Raw genomic sequence first — 24,381 nt, forward strand, 5'->3', positions numbered from 1 at the left:
GCTGACTGAGAGCTGGAAACCCAGCACCATTTTTTAAAACTGAACGCTTACGTGGTGTCACAATGCCGATTGCTATTCCACAGCAGTTTTGAACTTTAGAGTCAATGCAAATCATTTCTATATGTTTAATTATAATTGAATAAAATATTCCAATTATGATTAAAGCACAATTTCTAAATAAAAAGTAATTGCGAGCTTTTTGATTGATTTAAAAAAATCTATTATCTAATAAATGAATACAACTCATCTCCATCCCCTCATGTACCATGAGAATTTTTTTTAAAAAACTACACAATGGGGCTTCCCTGGTGGCACAGTGGTTGAGAGTCCACCTGCCAATGCGGGGGACACGGGTTCGTGCCCCGGTCTGGGAAGATCCCACATGCCGCCGAGCAGCTGGGCCTGTGAGCCATGGCCGTTGAGCCTGCGCGTCCGGGGCCTGTGCTCCACAACAGGAGAGGCCACAACAGTGAGAGGCCCGTGTACCGCAAAACAAAAAACAAAAACAAAAACAAAAAACTACACAATGTGTTTCTTGCTTCAAAATTGGATAAAAATCTTTATTTTTAAACACCCCTATCTGGGAGGGGCAAAAGAAGCAGTGAAGCAAACTCTTAATCAATACTACCAACAAGAAGGAAAAACACAGAAAATCAAAAGCAATGGCTAATTCTGCCCCCCAATCTTATTAGATTATGGAATTTAGTTTATGAATTTTGAAATACGAAAAATATGAATAATTTTTGGTTCAGGAGTGAGAAGTTTGTGCATCCTTGGTAACAGGACTGAGAAGTTTGTGCATCCTTGGTAACAGGAAATTCAATTAAAGTAAGAAAACGATACTAAGAAGAGATACTCTTTCTCCCTTCAATGTTTTTGGCCCATATGCCCCTTGGTCCTCCAGAGCATGCCTTGCTGGCTCCTCCTTTTCTTCCTCTCCTTGACTCTCTTGGACTCCTCCCCCTGCATGGGTCACCTACTCCCACAGCTCCAGCTGTTGCTCAGGAACGTGTGAAGAGCCTCTCTCCTCCTCTCCTTAGCCCCGGTCTAACACAAGAGCTTTCCTCATTTCCAACCATTTGTTGAAGATCTATGCCAAAACCCAGGCCCTTAAACTCAATATACTTGACAATTGAGTCTTCCTCCCCACCTGAAGACCAGCTCTTCCATGAGACACCTTGCTGCTTTTCATGGTATTATCTTTTCCCTAGTTACCCAAACCAGAAACCTCAGAGCCATCTTCAACTCCTTATTCTCTTACGTCTATTATTGTTTTAAACAAGTGGACAAGTCCTAAAGATTTTACTTCCACTACACCTCCTGCATTTGACGTCTTTTCCAATTGCCCCACTGTAATTCAGAATGTCATCAGGGGGCTTCCCTGGTGGCTCAGTGGTTAAGAGTCCGCCTGCCAATGCAGGGGACGTGGGCTCGGGCCCTGGTCCGGGAAGATCCCACATGCCACGGAGCAACTAACCCCGTGCGCCACAATTACTGAGCCTGCGCTCTAGAGCCCATACCACTGAAGCCTGTGCTCTGTAACAAGAGAAGCCACCACAGCGAGAAGCCCGCGCTCCACAACAAAGAGTAGCCCCCGCTCACCGCAACTAGAGAAAGCCCGTGCACAGCAATGAAGACCCAACGCAGCCAAAAAAAAGAAAGAAAAAAGAATGTCATCAGTACTGAACTGGACCACTGTAACAAGACCTCTTCCCACCCCAATTCACCCTATATACCACAACCAGACTTATCTTCTTACAGTTGGAATATAATCAGATGGCTCACCCAATGAAAAACTTAATGCGCCTAACCCTAACCCTAACCCATGACTTACTAATTAAACTATCCTATTTAAGGCAACAAGTAACTCCATAAATCAGCCCCAAGTTACCCTTGTAACCTTATGTCCCAGGTACTTATGCTCTAACTGGATTACTTGCTGGTAATCATGTCCTGTGCCTTTTTCCACTTCTGTTCATGGCTTACAGTATTTTCATACCCAGTAATGGTAATCACAATACATATGCAATATTTATACTGCTTTAAAATTTAATATTATATTATAAAGCATTTTCTTAACGTTTCATTTTTTAGATAAGTGATTTCCCCAAATCTCTAGATGGTTTCCAAGTTTTCCTATTGAATATCACTGAGAAATATCTTTGCATAAAAGAATTTGCTTTGGGGGGTTATTGTATTCGAATTAATTCCCCAAAGTACAATGACCAGAAAAACATTTAAAAGAGTCTCACTATGTATTCTGTACCTTTAATATTCAGTTGATTATAGTTATCTTAAATTATTATTGTATTATCAAAGCTTAAGCTTGATCCTCAGATACAGTTGGTATATCTTATAACTACATTGTTGGTATTTATAACCTATAATTTTTTTTTTTTTTTTTTTTTACTTGTTGATAGTTTTGCTTTATTTATTTATTTATTTATTTATGGCTGTGTTGGCTCTTCGTTTCCGTGCGAGGGCTTTCTCTAGTTGTGGCAAGCGGGGGCCACTCTTCATCGCAGTGCGCAGGCCTCTCACTATCGTGGCCTCTCTCGTTGCGGAGCACAGGCTCCAGACGCGCAGGCTCAGTAGTTGTGGCTCACGGGCCCAGTTGCTCCGTGGCATGTGGGATCCTCCCAGACCAGGGCTCGAACCTGTGTCCTCTGCATTAGCAGGCAGACTCTCAACCACTGCGCCACCAGGGAAGCCCTATAACCTATAATTTTAACACGCTTCTCCCAACCCTCTGCCCCGTCGGGGCCTCCACCTCTCCTCCAACTTCAAACTCTAGTCTCCAGCTCGCGCAATTACCAGAATTCAGCTGTAGGCCAACGGCCATCATAGCAAAACCAGAATAGCTTACTGCTTCTCAAAGCCTGGAATTCTGAAAACACAATAATATACTTTCTATTTTTAGAGGTGGGATCCTGGGGGAACTTGCTATTCAAGTCCAATGAGTCAGTCAAGATGAGAAAGTTAATATATTTCAGTCAGTTTGTCTGTGCTGGCATGCACCATCGCCTAAAGCAGGGAACACAGAATATTTTATTTTAAAGGACAGTATGCATACACGTTCAAATATCAGAGTATAAATAGGATATTTCAGTATTGGTTTCCATTTTGCACACTATCTAAACAAAACAATCAGCCTATTTCAAAGCCACTATAAACTTTACTTCAAATTCCTCTCTTGCCAAATAATCTCACATGCTAACTTTCCTAATCTTTGCTATTAGATATCCCTCTCCAGATTAAAGCTTCTTTAAAGGTCTCACATGATACCTGTGCACTTACTCTACCGTGGGGAAGACTCCAAGAAGTCAGTGATATCTGTATTAAGGCAGAAGGGTAGACTTTGTTGTAACCAGGTGAAGGGAGAGGTGGATAATAAGCAGAATATTCCATGAAGAGATCTAGTAAATGTGAAAGTCTGGAGGTGAAAGAGAACACAATACTTTCTGGGGACTGCAAGTGTTTGGATCAAAGGGCTATAGAGGAAAGTGGTGAAAAAGTAGAACAAAACAAAACAAAAAAACCTGGTTGCAAAAAGGGCCTTTATTCTAGGAGGGTTGGGGGAGCCTCTGAAAGACCACATGGTGGACAACCATGGCCAGATCTATACTTTAGAATGATCAATCACTCTGGCAGAAACTGACAAGAGGCCAGTCTGGAGCAGGGAGCAGGTAGGCTGAGAGGAAAACGGGAAACTGAGCAGTAGTAGCAGTGGGAGCAGAAAGAAATGGAGAAGGGCTTGGTACAGGGTTCTAGGAATGGGACTAGACAGCACATCTTGTTAACTGGCTGACAATTCTTACTCATCTCTTTGCAGGAATAATTTTCTGCTTCTGCTTTTGGTTAATGTAAAATAAAACCACTGTCCTCTAAAGCAGAAGGAAAATATACCTAAATAAGCAACTACTATATCTTCTTGACTCTATACTACTATCGAATGTAAGAAGCATCATCAACTTAATGTTTTATGTGTGGGTGGAAAAATCAATGCTATCACGTGAACAGGAGAGATGGAGGTTACTAAGCCTGATGGTTGGGGGAAGGAATTAAAAATTCTTGAGTCTAACTTGTAAGTTTCCTGCTTTATGCAGTTGAAGTCAATGAATAGTATCCCTCCTAGGGAAAGAGGAAGGAAGTACCTTCCACCAGTAAGCAGCCAGTGGTCAAACTGGGCAAGGAAGGTTGCCAGAAAGTCTGGGAACACCTCCAGCCAACTGGCAGCCACACTTTGTACTTAGAGCATGGTTGCCCAGATCTACCAAAGCAACCTTGATGAAAAGGGATACAACGCCTTACTCTATCCTCTCATTCCCAAGACTAGTGTGCATCAAAGGATCTGTCATGGAATATCTGTCCCACGGAGAGGAAAAAAGCTTCCATAAACTAAGTTTTAACCCCCCTTTGCAATCCTTCAATCATTCCCCAAATATACATGAAGCACTGGTTCCATGCCAGGTGCTGTCCTAGGCGCTGCGGACAGTACCAATCACCGTGGACAAGTGCTGCTCTCGCTCAGGTGACATTCCAAACAAATGCAAACTGCATGATGAAGACTAAGCACCCCATACTAAAGAAAACTGATTAATTTATCTGACCTGGAAAACTTTATTATTTTATTAAAAAAAATAAACTGACTACATTTATTTGGGAAAGCTCTACTCAGTACCTTTCATCACCCCCCTCCACCCCCCTCTCATTTCCTCTCCAAGTTCTTTGAGTCAAGTCCTAGGACCCTGTGATCTCAAGTGACCAGTATCCTTTTTCTCTCACTCCCCAAGACATTAATTACTTGCCTGTGGTCCTGGTGCCTAGCCCAGTGTTCTGCGTAACAGAGGTGCTAGTTCACTAAAAAATATAATTTGAAATAAGTCAGCAGGTGATTAAAAAAAGCTAAATAGCCAGGTTCAAACACAAAGCAGATCCTCTGCAGTTAAATGTACAGTATATCTGTAAAAGAATCCCTAATATAGTAAAGACTCATGCAGGGCACAGTCATAAAAGCTGCAGCTACTTTTCATCTGCTCCATTATGTCCACTCACAATGAATATATTTCACCAGACGCAGCGTGGTTCATTATGTGACTAGGGCTGTTCCTGACACTTCACTCCCTGCCTCCCTAACAAGAAAAGCCTGCCAAAACCAATATTGTACTGAAAAATGATTTGTTACCTTATCAACATTTTTTCGTTCACACCCTTGTCAATGACAGAACATTCTTTAACTACTTGACAGCCTAGTTTATCCTTCATTACAATCTCTTAACACTTTTACGAAATGACTAAAACACTCTGAGCTTGTTTCCTTGCACTTGAGGATTTATGGCAACTGCTAATGATGTATAAAATGTATAACTTTGGAAATAGAAATTATTAAAGTTATGCCTTTAAGCAAGTTAAAAAAGATTAGGAAATTAATATTTGGGAGAGTATATTACAGTTTATAAAACACTTTCACTTTTCATTTTAAAATATCTGGTTTAATCCCTATACAACTCTGTGGGCTAGGAAGCATTATTATTATTATAAGACCTACACTTTACAGAAATGTAAAATTCTATTGATTTGATCAAAAATACAAACTATTATTTGGTTGAGCCAGAATCTGAATGTATATTTTCTTTTTTTTTTTTTTTGCGGTATGCGGGCCTCTCACTGTTGTGGCCTCTCCCGTTGTGGAGCACAGGCTCCGGACGCACAGGCTCAGCAGCCATGGCTCACGGGCCCAGCCACTCCGCGGCATGTGGGATCCTCCAGGACCGGGGCACAAACCCGTGTCCCCTGCATCAGCAGGCGGACTCTCAACCACTGCGCCACCAGGGAAGCCCTGAATGTATATTTTCTGATTCCAAATTTCAGGATCTTTCTATGGGTTGGACAGTCTCTGCCCTTAACATTGTTATCAATGGAGCTGATTAAATACATGACTTTAAAAAGTTATCAAGAAAATGGATTTCATGACTAATATTAACAAATACAAGGCAAATAACTCTGAAGATTAACAAATACAAGGCAAATAACTCTGAAGGAAAATTCTTGAATATAACAAAAATATGAAAATATGATCGTTAAGGCTATTAATTATGCATATGAATCGACAACTTCATTTTAGAGCCATTAAGATGTGTACCGTATCCACCTAAACACTGTAAAGTGAGTAGATGCTAACTAGGTGCCAAAGACCAGAATGTAAGCTCCATAGGCACAGGGACTTGTCTATTTCCTTCACTGTTACATTCCCATCATACTCAGTAAACACTGGTTGAACGAATGAATGTGAAGTACAACATGGAGTACAAAAATGAAGCTCTGAGATATAGAATTATAAAGTTAGTTTCCATTCAAACCCAAGACACCAAGTACAATTTAATTTATTAGATAATTACTGAGTTATTTATATGTGCCTATATCTATGCTGTTTTTTTTTTTTTTTTTTGCTTTATGCGTGCCTCTCACTGTTGTGGCCTCTCCCGTTGTGGAGCACAGGCTCCGGACGCGCAGGCCCAGCGGCCATGGCTCACGGGCCCAGCCGCTCTGCGGCATGTGGGATCTTCCCGGACCGGGGCATGAACCGGTGTCCCCTGCATCGGCAGGCGGACTCTCAACCACCGCGCCACCAGGGAAGCCCCTGTCAGTTTCTTTTTTAAAGTTTCTGAAACTTTATTAAGTGAGAGCTGAAGTCTAATGAAGATGAGATACAGTAAGTCATCCTTAGATACTTAAAATGTGTTAAAGTAAAATATATTGAGTGAACTTTCAGATACAATTGAAGAAATATTGTCAGTAATCTTTGTGTTAAAAAAAAATCCTGCAGGGCTTCCCTGGTGGCGCAGTGGTTGAGGGTCTGCCTGCCGATGCAGGGGACACGGGTTCATTCCCCGGTCCGGGAAGATCCCACATGCCGCAGAGCGGCTGGGCCCGTGAGCTATGGCCGCTGAGCCTGCCCGTCCGGAGCCTGTGCTCCGCAACGGGAGAGGCCACAACAGTGAGAGGCCCGCGTACCGCAAAAAAAAAAAAAAAAAAAAAAATCCTGCATATAGAGAGAAGTGTTGGGTGACTTTAGATTTACCAATGTCACCATAATATTTTTTCAAAAGGGGATGAAAAACAAGTTGTGATATTAAATATTGCCAAATTTCACATCAGTCCCCAGGAAAATTCTACAAAGGACTGTGAAAAAGATGATTTAATAAATCACTTAAGAAGCTGATCATCAATATAAACAAACATATAGGCATAAGGAATAAATTCTCATAGACTAACATAATAAGATAGGATTATTGACTAGATCAAAAGAAACTTACAAATACTGGGAAAGTATCTTAATTTTCAGTAATTCATGTAAGTATACATGTAGGGGAGGAAAACTTTTCTTCTTCCCTTCTAGGTTCTTTGACTGGTCTAATAACTAAGTTGACATAAGACAGATTAGCAGGAGAAAAACAAATTTAATTTTGTATGTACGGAATCTATAAAAATAAGACTCAAAGAAGGGACCAAAGCAGGCAGCTTTTATACCTTTTAGACAAGGAAACAATAGTTCTGTGAGAAACTGACAAGTAAAAGGGGTTTGGGCTTGGGGTAGCAAGTTAGTGAAGGAGTAACAAGGTGTTTTTACACAACTTTCTTGGCCCTAAATTCCCTATCTCTGGTGAGAAGGATGCCTTCTACCTCTGGTATAGGGAGGGTACCCTTCAAATGGGAGATTTATTCCCTGCTTCCAGGGAGGGGCAAAGGAAGTCAGCATGTCCGTCTTCCCCTGGCTGTTTCTTAAGTAACTTTAATTTAAAATAATCAATGGAATATTACTCAGCCACAAAAAAGAACAAAATAATGCCACCTGCAGCAGCATGGATGGACCCAGACATCTTCATACTAAGTAAAGCAAGTCAGACAGAGAAAGACAAACAGCATATAATACCACTCATTCATGGAATCTAATTTTTTAAAAAATGATACAAATGAACTTATTTACAAAACAGAAACAGTCTGTCAGTTTCTTATAAGTTAAATGCATATTCACCATAGGAGCCAGCAGTCCCATGCCTGGATATTTATCTAAGAGAAATTAAAACTTATATTCACATAAAAGCCTGTACATGAATGCTTATAACGGCTTTATTCATAATGGCCCCAAGCTGGAAACCACTGAAATGTCCTTCAACTGGTGACTGGATAGATGAACAGATGAACTACGGTACATCTATATGATGGAATACTACTCAGCAACGCAATGCAACAACAAACTGTGGACGAAACTCAAATGCATTCTGCTCGGTGAAAAAAAGCCACTTACAAGGCTATACCCTGTATGATTCCATGTATGCAACATTCTGGAAAAGTAAAAACTATATGGAGAAAAGGAAAAAAAAAAAAAAACAGTGGTTGCCAGGGGCTGGGATGGGGTGGGTGTCAACTACAGATGGGTACACATTACATACTAATCTAACGACTATAACATGTCAATCTTCCAGCCTCAGGGACTAATAACTTGACAGGACAAGACAATTCTTTTCTTAAGCATTATGTGCATTGTCCCCAGGACATTTACTCCTATTCTCGGTTCGGGCTGCTTTCTGGGCACGGATGGCATCACACTCTCTCAAAATAAGCCACCAGGAGAGAAACACCCGTAGTTCACAGTCTGTTTAAACTTGCTGCTGACTCATTTCTCCCTTGATAAACTGAATCTTTCTTCCCTAATAACTTTAATTATAGCCATCTCTCATTCTAAAGCTTCCCAGTTTCCTCGGAGATGTACTTGTTATCCATGTGACCTCCTGACTGTGAGACACTGGGTAAATATGTCACCTCCAGGATTCAGTCTGCTAAAAACAGAACCTGCATTTTTCACACATTCCTCTCCCGCACGTGGATGTCACAAAGATTAAAAGAGGTGATGTATGTGCATGGGATTATTGCCGTTATGCTTGAAATACATTTCCTGGAATTTGTTCTAAACTTGTGGTGCGATAAATATCCTATTCCTCTCTCCCTAGCACGGCAACTGTTCACACCGGAAATGGCATTCTTAGGCACTATTTACTGGGATCTGGAAAAGGAGGACTTAGTTTCAAGTCTCACTCTGTAACTTACTTTGTGACCTTGACCAAACCACTTGCCTTTTGAGTCACACTTCTTTATCTATAAAATGGGCTTCAGCTACTACGTGTTTCTCTAGGGGCTACCTTGAAGGCAACATCAAGCACATACAAAGTACTATATAATGCCTGAGATGATTCTTACTCCCTGATCTCTAAATGGAAGTGACTAAGCAAGAGATTCTCTCTCAGCCAGATGAAACAGATTCCATCAGTGTCATCAGAGGACATCAATGTAGATCTATAATCTGGGAGACCCAAACTCTTCACTACTCAGGAGTCCTAGGACACATCAATTTTTAGAGATGCATGAAATGCTTGAATTGAGAGCAGAGAAAAAACATGAAAGTGTTTTCAAGAGTTGGTGTGGTATATAAGGTAAAGAACATGAACTTTGGTGTCACCTAAACCTGGGTTTGAATTTCAGCACTTAGGATCTTAGGGAAGTTATATTACCTCTCTTCGCATATTTTCTAATCTACAAAATGGGTACAGTTCTCTTGTAGAGTTGTGAGAAATAAACAATAATGTATATACAGTATGCAAATACCATACCCCTTGTGAGAAATAATAATGTATATAAAGTATGCAAATTCCATACCCCTTCCATAGGTAGGCCCTCCAACAATGCCTGTACGTTATTCATTAATCCAACAAGCACTGATTAAATACCGTACATAGTAGGCACTATACAAAGCCTGGTTATTACTTCTAATATTACTATTTTCCAAAAGGACCAGGGAAAATCTAGAGTGCAGGCGGAGCCGATGGGCATCTTTATGGTTTATTACAATGCACACGTAGAAAAGCCAATTTTTCACTACCAAAGAGCTCCCTGATAGCGTAATGCCCTGACTAAAACTCTACCACAACAGAATCAATCCAACGTGAATTAATTTTTTTCTTCACTAATTATTTATTTGGTACCTCAAATCTGCTTTAAGATGTAAAAATTCCTAGGAAATAACAACTTTATGAAACAGAAGAGAGAGGATAGTTACACCTCTTCCCAATACTCTCTCTCTACCCTTGGCATCTCCTGTCTTCTGGTTCCACTGTTTACTAGCTTTGTAACCTTGGGCATATCACTTAATCTCTCTGAAGCTGCTTCATCATGAAGATGGGAATGGTAGCACTTAGCTACCACTTACATAAGTAAAGACCTACAGGAAAGAGAAACCGTAGGGGGTGGGAAACACCAAGGAAGCAGAAGGGAGGAGAGAGCCACAAAAGAATCAGACTGAATGACTCAAAGAGGAAGAGGGGGCTTCCCTGGTGGCGCAGTGGTTGAGAGTCCGCCTGCTGATGCAGGGGACACGGGTTCGTGCCCCGGTCCGGGAAGATCCCACATGCCGCGGAGCGGCTGGGCCCGTGAGCCATGGCTGCTGAGCCTGTGCGTCTGGAGCCTGTGCTCCGCAGTGGGAGAGGCCACAACAGTGAGAGGCCCGCGTACAGCAAAAAAAAAAAAAAAAAAAAAAAAAGAGGAAGAGGGAGAGAGACAAATACACAAAGAATGAAACATCAGCGTACAGATAAATTTCACTCAAGGAGCATGAGTCCTCAGGCCAGGGATGCAATACAGCCTGAAAAAGTCAATCTCTGTTGTGAAACTTACGACTTTTTAGCATTTCTCAGCAATTAATGGTCATCCAGCAAATGAATGGTGATGGTGTCATCGACATCAAAGAAAAAAATGAAGATCAACTGAGGGCCACAGAGATGATAAAAATGTCTACAGAAGAGCCAGCAAACTTAAATTTTTATAAATTTACTAAAATGTTCTAAAGCAATCACTCTAAAAGTGAGCATCAATTCCTGAGCATTATGCTGCTATGGTATTAAAATCTATGTATTACTACATATACTATACATTTACACCCACATTATCACTATAATGGGTTATAAGCACAAAGTCATGTATGTTGTCTTGTCTGAGTAATTTAAAAAATAAAGAATTTTCAAAGACAATACAAGTTGTTAACCTTTGCTGCTGCTTTTAGATCCCAACTCTATACATGCTAATTTTCTTCCTCTTGAGCTTTTCTTCTTTGCTGATGACACAGTATTGAAGGGAAAAGAAGTTTTATCATCAGACTACCTTAACTAGATTCTGACCCTCTTTTTCTAGTTGAATAATTCTGTTCTGTAAATATTACCTAAGCTCTGATTAGATGAGGAACAAAAGAAACATAGAGATGAATAAGAAATTGTTCCTGCCTTAAAGGGTCTTGGGCTTTGGTTAACTGCCGGCCAGCAACACACGTTGTTTGGATGGACAGTTATGCTGTACAACAAAGAAATTTACAGGTTGAAGGGGATCAGGATTAAGTCAGGTTGATCAACACCTGGCGTAGTTTAAATGCATCCAACGGATTTCTAGGCACAACCCTTTTCCCTGTTGGCACCACCACCTTTGTTTCTTCCTCATCTCTTTCCTTCCAGGCTTCAAAACTCACACACAACTTCCCAATCTTCAAAGATGCTAATCTTCTCTATACCTCCACTGCTTACCTGCAACTGGGTTAGGGACTCCCATACCTGGCCCCTCACCATAAAATCTCCACCTGCTTTTCAAGAGAATCCACTGGGTTTCTACTCCACATTCCCAAATGACATCAAATGCACATTCTGGCCTTACTCTGAAGTGTGCTGAAGCAAAACCATCCCTTTCTCTGAAGAAATCATAATCTACTGTTAATTGGCCAAATTAATGCTGATGTCCCTCATTAAGTGCATAACAAGGCACTGAAAAATGGTATTATGAGAAGGCAAAATCAAAGATCGCAAACTGAGTTTGCACAGTGTTTTTAAAATTTAGTAACTGAAAAATAATCAGCTAAGCTTCTGGGTTTTCCAAAAGAACCTGAAGATCTGGCAACACTGGGTCCACCCTCACTCACAGGCACAGGTGGCAGGGGTCTCCTTTAAATACAGCCTAAGCTCTCAAGTATATGACAGCTCTCCTGAAGACGCTTGTGACCATCAAGGATCTGTGCTATACATACCATGTGCCTGGACCTCAAGGAATACAGCAGTAGGCAAAACACGGAAGTGCCTACCCGATGGAACTACACTGCGGCTTTGAATAGATACTGAAGGAAGGGGTAAGTAACCCATAAGGAACAGTAAAGTAAAGGTATTCTACTGTTCCTAAGAACTCCCTATCTAACGGGCTCCTTGAGTGAATCCTTTTGTGAAGTGAATGGCCACTTCCTATTTTATCAGTTTTGAGAGCTATAATGAGCATGTTTCAAGTGAAGGTACATAGATATTTTGTGAACCCATATAATTACAAGATTACAGTGTAAATTCCTGTGAACCCATATAATTACAAGATTACAGTGTAAATTCCTATGTCTGTATAGATATATCCGGATACAAATATCATTATCACTGAAATTGATTTCTGAGTTTCACTCATGGATTCAAATATCTCTGTATCTTATATTCTGCATATCTCCTATATGACCTAAATATACTGTTAAATTTGTGGTGAACATCTTCAGATTAGCAAATTTGCATTAAAAAAGACATGCTCTTATAACATTTAAAGGTACCATCAAAATTACATTTCGTATTCATTTATTTTAATACTAAAGATCTCAGATTCACAGTAAATTCTATTTTGAACACAAAGTGAAGCCCTTAAACTGTAAGGGTTTCTAAGTATGAATTATTGTCAAATGCCCTCAATTTCTGCCTTGATGACCTACCCTAAAGCTTCTGATGCCTGCTAATCATATAATGGGTAAATGAATAAAGGATGCCAAAAAGATTACTTGACGACTTGAGAAAGTGTCTGTAGAGAGGTGTCTGCACATTCTAATTAAGTTCTCCTGATGTTAAAATTGCAGGAGACCATGAGTTGTAATAGTGTAAACTGTTTAGGCAAAAGAGGCAAGGAAGAGAGAACATTGTGTGAACACATTGGTCAGATAAATGAAAATTATTTCATGTAACAAAGTCTGTTTCTGTCTTCCCTAAACCAAGTCATATTGTTTATTTTACAACTTGGGTTAGTAAGAACATGATTACCATTTAGGGAAATAGTTTTCTGTGAAATTATTCCCCAGCTCACTCATCATCACCACCGCCAAGTATAAAAATTATCTTCAATCACAATCTTGATTTACATGACTCCAAGAATTAGAACTAAGAAAAATGGGTGGCATTGGTAGGGAGACCAGGCTACTTACCTATTAAGTGACTCAAACCCAGGTCTTCTGGCTGCTAAACTCATATTCTTTCCACTGTGCTGTACTAGCTCTTTCTCAATAATAACTTAAGTCTAAAGTAAGCTTTCAGAGTTTGCAAAGACCTGCTATCTCATTTAATCTTGGTAATAATCCTGTGAAGTTGGGGCAACATAATATCTCTAATACAGAGGACACTGGGTACCCAGGAATAAAATAATGTGTGCAACTGAAGTATGTGACCTTTAGAGTAAGCATATTCTTAAATGAGTACAATGCATCTGTTACCCTTATATTCCAGGGATGGTAAATACCAGATATCTGTACTGCTCCTCTTTCTTTTCCACAGTAATCCTCCAGCACACTCTTTTCTGCTAGGCCCGAACCCAGCCTCAGAATCTTTTTGAACACACAGTTCCAGGCAGCCCCTATCAACTGACACAGATAACATCTGCATTCCTATTCTGACTCTCTCCATTAGGGCTCACATTATATAATATGGTGGAATATATAATATTCTATAACATCTTACGGAAAAACCCAAAGGAACTTTTTGGCCAACCCAATATTTGTTTTTGACATTTTGTCTTTGCTTTTGATTGGATATTTGTTTTAATGGCTCTCACATTATTTCACATTTGTATATATTGTCTTCTCCAGGTACCGGGACTCTACCTTATTTTGATCTCAGAGCACCAGCTGCAATGATTCATACACAGCAGGCACACAAGGTGTTCTGAACATACCTGAGACAAAATGCATGGTATTTATGAAAAAAATCTGAAGTTAAAACAACAGCAACAAGACAACAACAACAAAAACCTTCCCTTGTTTCTGATTTTAATTTAGGCCAGGAGTTGGTAAACTTTTTCAGTGAAGAGCCAGATAGTAAATATAAGTTTTGTGGGCCAAATGGTCTCTGATGTAACAACTCACCTCTGCCATTATAGTGTAAAGCACCCACAGACAACATGTAAATGAATGAGTGTGTCTATATTCCAACAAAAATTTATTTATGAACACTGAAATCTGAATTTTATATAATTTTCACATGTCACATATTATTCTTCTCTTGACATTTTCCTCCAACAATTAAAAAATATTAAAAGAAACCATTCTTAGCTAGCAGGCCACAGAAAAAGAGGGGGTAGGCTGGGTTTGGCCGACGGGCCATAATTTACTGATCCCTGGCCTAAATCTGTGGTTTTCAAAGTGAGAACTTCAGGTGGTCTGCAAGATCCTTTCAGCAAGTCCAACTACCTGTATGTGAAGCCAGATTTTCTTTGTATGCTTCAACCAAAACAGTGTACAACAGACTGACAGCAGAAGCAAATATGAGGATCCAGCTGCCTTCCATTAAGCCAGAAATTGAAGAGATTTGCAAAAATGGAAAACAATGTCAATCTTCTCACTAATTTTTCTTTGTTTGGAAAATATATGAACGTTATGTCATAACGTTCTTTGTATTAACATGTAATGGGCATATGATTGATTTTTTGAAGTGGATTAATATTTTTTAAATTCCTCAGTTTTGATTTCGAATTAGATGCCAACAGCTATAACCCATGGAAACAAAAGCTGTCTGGGGGGTCCTCAGTAAACTGTCAGATGTAAGGGGATCTTGAGACCAGACAGTCTGAGAACCGGCTGCTGAGCTACAGCGGGGTGAACGGATTCCTGCCGGCAGGGCCGCCTAGGCCGAGTGGGAGCACGTCCTCAGGTCAGGGCACCTGGCAGACGGCCTCATTTCAACCTCCTTCTCGACTTCCCCCACCTGAGAGTTTCCTGGCATTTCTTTCATTAAATCCTGATTTGGTAAAATTTAATCCCATGCAATTTATGTCCTTGTAGAATAAATCTGGTGAAAATGTGGGGTGATTTTCATGAAAGAACTCTTCGGCTATGTGCAGACCATAAAAACGCTTTAGCCTCTGTCAAAATAGATAACTAGATGCGAGTATCTCTCCCTGGCTTGTCTTTTCCAATCTTTAAAAAAAAAAATTACTATTCTAATTCTTTGCCTTCAGAACATCTCTCAAAATAAACAGATTCACTGGCTTCTTTATAAATCATAGTCCCTTTGACTTGGCTCCACAAAAATTGTAGGAGTCCGGTGCTAATCAGCATCCTCACTGGTGTTAAATCTAAAGAAATGAAATCCAGTAGGCATGGTGCAAGTTTAATTGATAGCGCTAATAATAATGCACACAAAAAATCACATTTTGCAAGTAAAGTAAACGCATCTTATAGGGCATCTTAAGAAAGTATTAATTATTTTGCTTGTTCTCCCATTTGAGACTTTAAAACTTTTTAAAAGACTACTTTAGAAGAAATAAAAGGGAAAGCTGTCTTAATTCTAGTGTTATCATATGTAAGGAAACCTTACATAAGGGAGCTCTTCTTTCAATATAAGTTTACTTTGTCGTAAGTTTTAACTGTCTAGACAAATGATGTATACTGCTGGCCTGGGGAAACCTCTCCCTCACCCCCCATTTTAGAGAGAATTAAAGAAACAGTAACTGTAATTCCAATAATAATCATTTTGTTGAATTATATATTCTTAATTAGAAAGTGTTTTCACGTGAGTATATGATTCTAAAGATCTTTATAGTTTTCTCTTATGGAATAGTAACTTTGTAAACAATAACAAAGTGGGAAGAAATTTCTATTTTTGGGTATTTGTCCTTTAATCTGTATTATAAAATATCGAAAAACATCAAGAATTATGATCAGATGGATGCTAAATCTGCCATAATTCATGATTACTGGTTCCAAGTAGAAAAATAAAATACATTTGGCTATTTTGACCAAGACCAAAACTTCAATTCCCTAGCATCTTAAGACCAGAAAGGCACTAACAAATTATTACCTGTTTGGGGGATTATTACCCATTTGGGGGAACAGTGCAAACTCTATTCGGGAGATTTTGGTAGCTGTGCTGTTCAATGAAGAACAGAAAAACGGATTTAAAATGTGGGAAAAAGTGCTTACTGTTTAAATCTACAGTAAAAGCAAAAGTCTCATCATGATTGCAAAACATTCCAAATTGTGAAACTTAAGTTATTTGTAAAATAGACAAAAGTAAAGCAGCTTCCTCAGTCATTTTTTGAGATCTCAGCATCAATTTAAAGAAAATGCTTATATTTAAAAGAAAGCCTATTTCAAAATATGAATCCCTATACTAAGTACAAATATGAACACGAAGTAAATTTATATCTTATATCATGCATTCCTGTTCCATGTGTATGCACAAATGAAGGTGATATGAAACTAAAGTTTTAAAAAAACTTTATTTGCCTCAATTCTTTAAGGAATAAAAGAGCCTCAAACCTAAAAGAAAGAACAACAGTTGATGCTAGTGTAAAAACAATAAAATTACATAAAATTGTTACGTGGACTATATGAAAAAAGAGGGGGAAAAAAGGACATATGTACTTCACTGTATAGAAAATATATATTTCTGCCAACACTGTCTACAAGACTTTTTGGGTACAACTAATAATTTTTTCCACTCTCATTTTTAAATCAAAATTATGTTCATTAAAAACCTGAGTATAATAAAGTTTCTTAGGAAGGCAACAAATCTAAAGCTCACGTGGAATTTATACTACCACCAAGATAGAAGGGATCAGGAGAATTCTGGTCTCATATTTGAGAAGACACTGCTCCTGCTACTCTAAAACAGCAAAACTAGAATCAAGGTATGGTTGTTTTAAAGCTTGGCACAGCAGCTTAAAATGTGAAAACACACCACCATTATTTTAATAAAACGGCTCTCAGTTTTATTTTCCCAATTCCCCTCCCCAGCAGTGGGACAATAACAGTGTAACTTTCTCTACCTGCTGGGGAATTTTCTTAGCACTTTGTGGAAACTGTTGGTTTTCAGAAATGGACAGGCTGATGTGAACCAAAGTTAGACAAAATACAGAATTGCAACAACAATAAAAAAGCCATTTAGAAAGAGGATCAAGCCAAGCAGATAAGCGAACTCTATAAAATCAGATTTCTGGGACTGTTCATCCAGTCAGTTCCCTAATTTCAAAAAGCCAAACCAAAGCAAAGCATGCTGACTTACATTGCTTCTTCAGTTCTTTCAGCTGTTGTTTAAATTGTGCAAATTTCTCATTATTTTGAAAGTCTGCATCGGAATTCTTATTCTGTAAAGCCAAAAACTTCTTCTCCACTAATAATTTTAGATCGGGTATTTCTCCTGGACGTTCTGCTTTTACCTGAGGAAGACAATAAAATTACTTAAGTTAAATGTTAACAATGACACAGTCTTGTAACAGTATTTCTCTCTCATCTCATTCAAATAAAACTACAGTGAGGTAGAAAACAGAATTCCCCCCAACAGAGAACCAGAGACGCTGGGACTTGTTCCAGAACAGACTGCTAGTGAACAGCAGAGGGAATCATTCATCCCATCCCACAGTTTGCTTTCTTAAGCTATGCCTTCACTGCCCTGCTAGCTTGCTGTGTCCAGACAACTACTGGGGAAAAATTTCACACCAGTGCAACTGTGTCCTCCATCTTCACCAGAACTTGAACATGATGGCTCCTTCCTTTTACTTAGGTCTGTTCAGTCCCCTCTCCTTCCTCCCGAGGGCTCATTCCATCCTTCATTCTCTTCAGCACTCCTCTTCTCTGGCCCCTAGTCCCAGCAGGTGAGAGTGGCTCCTACTTCACAAAACAGGTAAGATTTCAACCTTAAACTTCCACCACCTGCTGCCACAAGGAAAAAATGCCCCTATTCTGTTCAAGGCTAAACTCTCAATCTTTATTCTTTTTTACCCCTCACAATATCTTATTATAAATTTTTCAAACAGGCAAAAACGTTGAAAGAATTGTGCTTTACCATTCAAAGTCAAAAGACTATCTGCAAGTCCTCTGCTTTGATTAGCTTTTGTCATGGAGCAAAGAATTAGATACTCTTCTTTTGTTCAGTTGCTATGCATTTTAATTAGCTGAATCGAAAATGAAAATTAAGCGTGAAACCAAAATGCCTAAATCCATATTTAAAGTACAGAGTGTAGGAACTGACTGTCTACTCATTGTGCTGATGAAACTCAACCAGTGCTGGATCCACCATCAAAGAGAGGTGTGAAAAAACATGGAGAGGCCTTAATGACAAGCTTTACGTAATTAAAAATCTAAACCAAGTCCTGTAAGGCTAAAAAACCAATAAAGCTCAGTTTGGCTAGAGAAGGTAGAAAGACAATTTAATAATGCCTTATATCTCAAGAATAAGAGCTATTATACGTGGTGACTGGCTATCCTCTGCCTCTACACTGGATAGAACAAGTTCAAGATAGCAGCATGAAGAGGTCAGAGTAGATAGATACAGAAAATAAATTATGAGTTTTTAGAAAAGAATTATGGGCTCTCTTTCTGGATTTATAAAATAAAGTCAACTCACATCCACCTGAGATGTTAAGGGGACCGTTACGGGCAGGCATACAGGTGAACCTTCTCAAGGTCTTTGAGCAGTATGAAATTATTATTTAAGCTGCGATGGTCAGAGAAGATCTGATCTGAGCAGATTATCAACAAATGCAGATGTTCTCTTCCAACAGAGTCTCTAACCCACTCAGCATACTTCATTTCCTTCGTTCAACTACACCACAGCTGAGGAGCTGGGTAGAAGAGTGTGGGGGTGAGGGATGGAGAGGGTAGGCATTTTGAGGTGGACAACACAGCAACCTGAAGTATGACTGAACCTGAACACACCAAATTTAGTGATTCACAGTACTTCCCCCCCCCCCCAGCAGAACCTCAAGAGAACTGCTCTAAAGCACATAAAGTCACCGCGGCAAGTATCTTCTCTGGAAGCTTGTTGCTGCAGTTGGCATAGCTATCCATTGCAAAGAGAACTTACTGTACTCTAGCTATCAAAATGAGAGCCTGGAAAACACTAAGCTCACTGCCTGTTTAAATCAATGCAGCAAATGGGGATTAAACCATATGTTTAATGGTTTCCTGCTTTGTTTGTATCTTCAAGATAAATAGATACATAATCCCAAAAGCGGAAAGAAAAAAGCCATTCTTTGAGTAGCTAGTTGATCATAAGTGTTACCTAGTCTGGAAAAGGTAAGGATGGCCCTCTTCTCCTAGGGCAAATGTAAAATACCTCAAAGAAATTTGAGATGGGAGGAGAGGATCTATTAGATCCTCAGTCCATCCCTTTCCTACGGATAAAGTTCCCAGACACAAGACACAAAACCTCAGTTTTAAGTCACTGGGTGTATTAGTTTGGTAGGGCTGTCATAACAAAGTACCACAGACCAGGTGACTTAGACAACAGAAATTTATTTTCTCATAGTTCTGGAGGCCAGAAATCTGAGACCAAGGTGAGAGCAGCATTGGCTTCTCCTGAGGTTTCTTTCTTTGGCTCGCAGATGGCCATCTCCTCCCTGTGACATAGTCTTCCCTCTCTATGTGTCTGTATCCGAATCTTCTCTTCTTAAAAGGACCAGTCATTGGATTAAAATGAGGCACCCCAACGACCTCATTTTAACTTTCATTATCTCTTTAAAGACCCTATGTCCAAACACATTCTGAGACATTAGGGGTTAGGACTTCAACATAATGAATGTTGGGGGAACACAGTTCAGTTCATACAGTGGGTTAAAGAATTTTGAAGACAGAATTTTAAAAATAGCTTATAACATCATATGGAAAAACCCAAATGAACTTTTTGGCCAACCCAATAGATTGTTAATCTTTACACCATTATAATTTCTAAATGATAGACACTACTGAGAAGTAAACTTATCGGACACCGTACTTAAGAGAAGGAATTTAATACTGCCCTGGGGAGAGAAAAGGTCAGGTTTTTAAGTACTACTTACTTACCCAGTGAGTGCCCTCTCTGTGCTAAGCTTTGTAGCTAAACAGGAGAGAGGACCAGAAAAGTTGATTGGGAGTAGGGTGGTGAATAGATTTGGGAGCCAGGCTATGGAAGTGTGGCCTGACCTGTTAGGCAGCAGGGAAAGACATTAAAATATTCTAAGGAATAAAGTAACAATACCATGAGAAATTTCTTTCTTTCTTTTTTTTAATGACGGCTGTAGTTAAAGCATAGAGGATGCACTAAGATAGGAAGGGAGAAAGAAGTTATTGGACTATGTTAACTCATGGTAGAGGGGCTGGCAACTTGACCAAACTGTAACACTATTTTTGAAGCAGAATCGCTGAGTGATTTTGTGAGAGGAAGACAAGAAACTGATAATGAGCTCAAGATTTTTAACATTTAATATGGGCAACTAGTTAAATTTAAAATGAGAGCATGTGAAAAAAGAGAAGAGAAATGCAAAAGGACCTCTTAAGGGAAAAAAAAAAAAAAAAAAAAAGCAAAGAAGAAAACCAGGAGTAAGGCATGTCCAAGAAGAAAGGAAAAGAGAAAATTCCTTAAGGGACGCTCGTCCTTTGGAAAAAATGATGCAAGAGAGCTTCAGTAAGATAAGGGCTAAAAAAGAAACCACTGGATTTAATGACCAGGTACTTGGTACACTGCACTGGAACTATTTATCTGTTTCAGCCTACTAGCTTGCGAAGCTTCCCTCAGGCAAGGATTATTTCACTGGTGCCCAGTGCACTATCTGTTGTGCGGCACGTGCTCAAATGACCTCGATGAGCTAGTGAATTACAGGGACGCCAAATTCTACGGTAGTGACATGAGAAGAGGGACTAACGGAGTTCCGTGTGAGCAAGTGAACAAAGTCTGGCAGCAAGGGAAGGAGAAAGAGATGGGAAGCAGATCGTGGGAAAGAGACAGCAAAAGACACTGGCTTATTTGTACAGAGGTCAACAGTAGCTTGGAGTGAAGCTGACATGATGGAGGAGAAAGAACATGGACCTCAGGATCAGGCAGGTCTGGGTCCCTAAGCTGTGGATTTGGGGACAGTCCTTCTAGGCCTTGGGATTCTCTCACTTCTTCATTAGGAATCAGGAACACCCACGTCAGTGCCATGGAGACTTAATTACACCACGTTTGTGTTTAACTCGCCACACAGTAGACGTTAAATTTTCTTACTCTTTTTTTCCAACTTTAGCACAGAGCTTTCAACATGTTTGTGGACTGAGAAGAAGCCAGTGGGGAAACACAAATCAGAAACATTAAGAGAAAGCAAGTAACAGATTTCATTTGAGAAAATCCTGCAAGTACTAGGGCAAAAACTAGAGAGGGGAGAAGACCAGCTGCGAAAGCACAATAATAGTCTTTACCAGAGGTCATAAATGCCCACAGGGCTGGACACGCAAGGATCTGAGGAAACCCCCAAGAAGTGTAGGACAACAGGCAGTGGTGAGGACCGTGTCAAAGTAGCCGGCAACAGCCCCAGGTGAGAGGAAGCCGCGGTACAGCTCCGGGTGACCGCTGCCACGTGAGAGAGCAAGCCCAGGTTTCTAAAGAAAAGTTACAAATCTAGATTTCTGTGAGACCTTTGTTTTTTTTTGGTCTCTAAAACAATGTATAGTGCAAACAATACATCAGCCTGAAGCCAGGAGTTTGAAACCTCTGTTTAGTGCAAACAAGATATTTTGGACATAAAAAGCAAAGTACTATTGTGATCCACAATCTTTGGAGGTTTACTGCAATTCCCAGACTTCTACTTTAGGAATGAAATATGGTCCTTTGTAAATAGGACAGAGAATAATGGGAAGGATGGGTGTGGGGAAGAAAGGGGAAAGTAAAGGATTCCATTCTGACATGCCAATCCCAAGTATTAATGAAAAACTTGGGCTCTAGACTTGAGATTAAAAATTAGGCTCTTCTGCTAACTGAATGACCTTAGAAAAGTTACTAAATGCATCTAATCTTAATCTCCTCACTTGTAGACAGAAAATAATGACAGTGTTTCCCTCACAGTGTTGTGGTGAGGAACAGATGGGATGAAACAATACAGCACTGATGAGCTATCTGTCACAGAGAACAGTCAATGAGGAGTAAGTGTTATTGTTGTGTTTATCATTATATATATCTCCAGGGTGGCTGGGTATCCAGGCCCACAGCTCTGTGGACTGACATGAACACCCACGTGGAGAAATCAGGGTATGGATTTTAATGGAAACCATGGAAATGAATGGGATTACCAAGGAGATGAAATAAACAGAAACAAACAGGGCTTCCCTGGTGGCACAGTAGTTGAGAGTCCGCCTGCCGATGCAGGGGACATGGGTTCATGCCCCGGTCCGGGAAGGTCCCACATGCCGCGGAGCGGCTGGGCCCGTGTGCCCTGGCCACTGGGCCTGCGCGTCCGGAGACTGTGCTCCGCGACGGGAGAGGCCACAACAGTGAGAGGCTCGTGTACCGCAAAAAACAAAACAAAACAAAACAGAAACAAACAAAAAAAGAAGTAAGGAGAGAACTCTGGAGAATACCACATTTATGGGATAGCTAGAAGAGTCTAGAAAGAAAAAAGTGCAAGAGTTAAGAAGACAACCAAAAGAAAGTGTCCCAAAAGTCTAGGACATTGCAAGATCTGTCAAATGCTGCACTGAAGTCAAGCTAAATAAGGATTGAGAAGTGTCCGTTGGACTCTATGATTGGCTCACTGAGGACTTTAGCAAGAGCCCAGAAGCACACGCACAAAGTGCTGACTCCAAAATAGGCAGATTTTTGTTGCATGAATTGTTTCAAAAACATGGAGCAGTGATAGGACAGAACACATAAATCGCCAAACGTTCCAGAGACTCTCCAACTAACTGCTCACTTTGAGCTCAAAATCACTTGTGAATGTTTAGCTACATTTAACTGGAACCCAACACTCCTGTGACTGCAGTATTTCTCTGATGTCAGCAAAGGACGGCAATCACAGAGCTGACTGTAACAATGAAGTCAGACCTCTGGTGGCTCTGTCCCTATGAACAGAGGCTCAATGTTTTAGGAAAAGAAATAATGGTAGGAACCAAAGGCAAACTTGGTCCTTACCCATACTGAAACTACGTATTATTTTCAACATGCTTTAAAATAAAATTTTTAATATTTATATGATGATAATACACTTCATTTCTTTCAAACAATATTGTACACATATGCAATTACTCAAAGTGTATCATTTTATTGCCACAGGGCAAAGTCAAGGTCTCCTCCTCCAGTTATCGTTATTGCCTGATAGCTATTATTTCACTGGGAGGGGAGATCACAGGAGCTAAGGATATTAATGGGCTGAGTCATTCATACACTTTTGAATCATGTGAGAATCTAGTATAAAATTAGTCACTCTTGTAACTGAACCAAGACTCAGATGGATTTACTCTCTCCAAAACAGCCACTGTTAGATGTTTAGCTCCCAAAACAACATATACCTGACGATTTACATTTTGGAAATCACACAGCCTTTAAAGTTTATTATAGGTACATAAAAGTGATAAGCACTATGCTTTGTATGCTAAGTATTCCAAGTTCTAATTCACAGTCAGCCTGATCTAAGGCTATGGGACCTACTTTCATGGGAACCGAGAGAGAATTGCCTCAACTGGTCCTAGAACATTCATTCAACAAATATTTAGAGCCCCAACTGCGTACCAGGCATTATGCTAAGCACTGAGACATTTATGGAGGTTGGCCCACACTTACGACACACCACCAACCCAACTGGTCATGCACAGGGTAAATTTATATAGGCCAACACTGTCTCCACCTTTATATAGCAAAAAAGCTTGGAAAAGTTTTCAATGAAAGACATGTCCAGGCTAAGAATCATTATGCTTTCACTGACTATAACCTAATTGCAATGGAGACACATTATACTTTCTACAGAGTTTACTATACTGCCTTCGCCCTGTTAAAAAAACAAACAAACATATATCACACACGCTAATGATGACCAGCATGGATTATACCCTTCATCTCATGCCCGTTTCTGTTGTCAGTTGCACAATCTGTACTGAACTCTGTTGGACCCAGTTATTTGTAGTTGAGTGAGTTTCCTAGTGCCATTATATAGTTTGACTTCTGACAAAAACACTAAAGAGGGAACACTTCCTTGTTGAACATTATGACACACTGAATGGACTTCTCAGTTTGCCAAGGTGTTGTAATACACCATTACTGGGCAGCGGCCAACCAGACGTGG

The 24,381-nt window shown here is 39.9% G+C and overlaps 1 protein-coding gene across 5 annotated transcripts in view; it reads right to left on the reverse strand.

The window, feature by feature from the left end:
- The window catches only part of NSMCE2 (NSE2 (MMS21) homolog, SMC5-SMC6 complex SUMO ligase), a 227,152-nt gene that overhangs the window by 131,394 nt on the left and 71,377 nt on the right, over positions 1 to 24,381 (reverse strand). For 4 of the 5 annotated variants that reach the window (XM_082601827.1, XM_082601825.1, XM_082601829.1 and 1 more), the window contains exon 4: positions 17,382 to 17,535. In XM_082601827.1, the coding sequence (XP_082457953.1) occupies positions 17,382 to 17,535 (154 nt within the window). Of the gene's footprint in view, positions 1 to 15,957; positions 16,245 to 17,381; positions 17,536 to 24,381 lie in introns of those variants that run through there. The other variant, XM_082601828.1, reaches the window with a different exon arrangement.

The sequence above is a fragment of the Mesoplodon mirus genome (genome assembly GCF_964341445.2).
Source record: "Mesoplodon mirus genome assembly, chromosome: 16".
NCBI lineage: Eukaryota > Metazoa > Chordata > Mammalia > Artiodactyla > Ziphiidae > Mesoplodon > Mesoplodon mirus.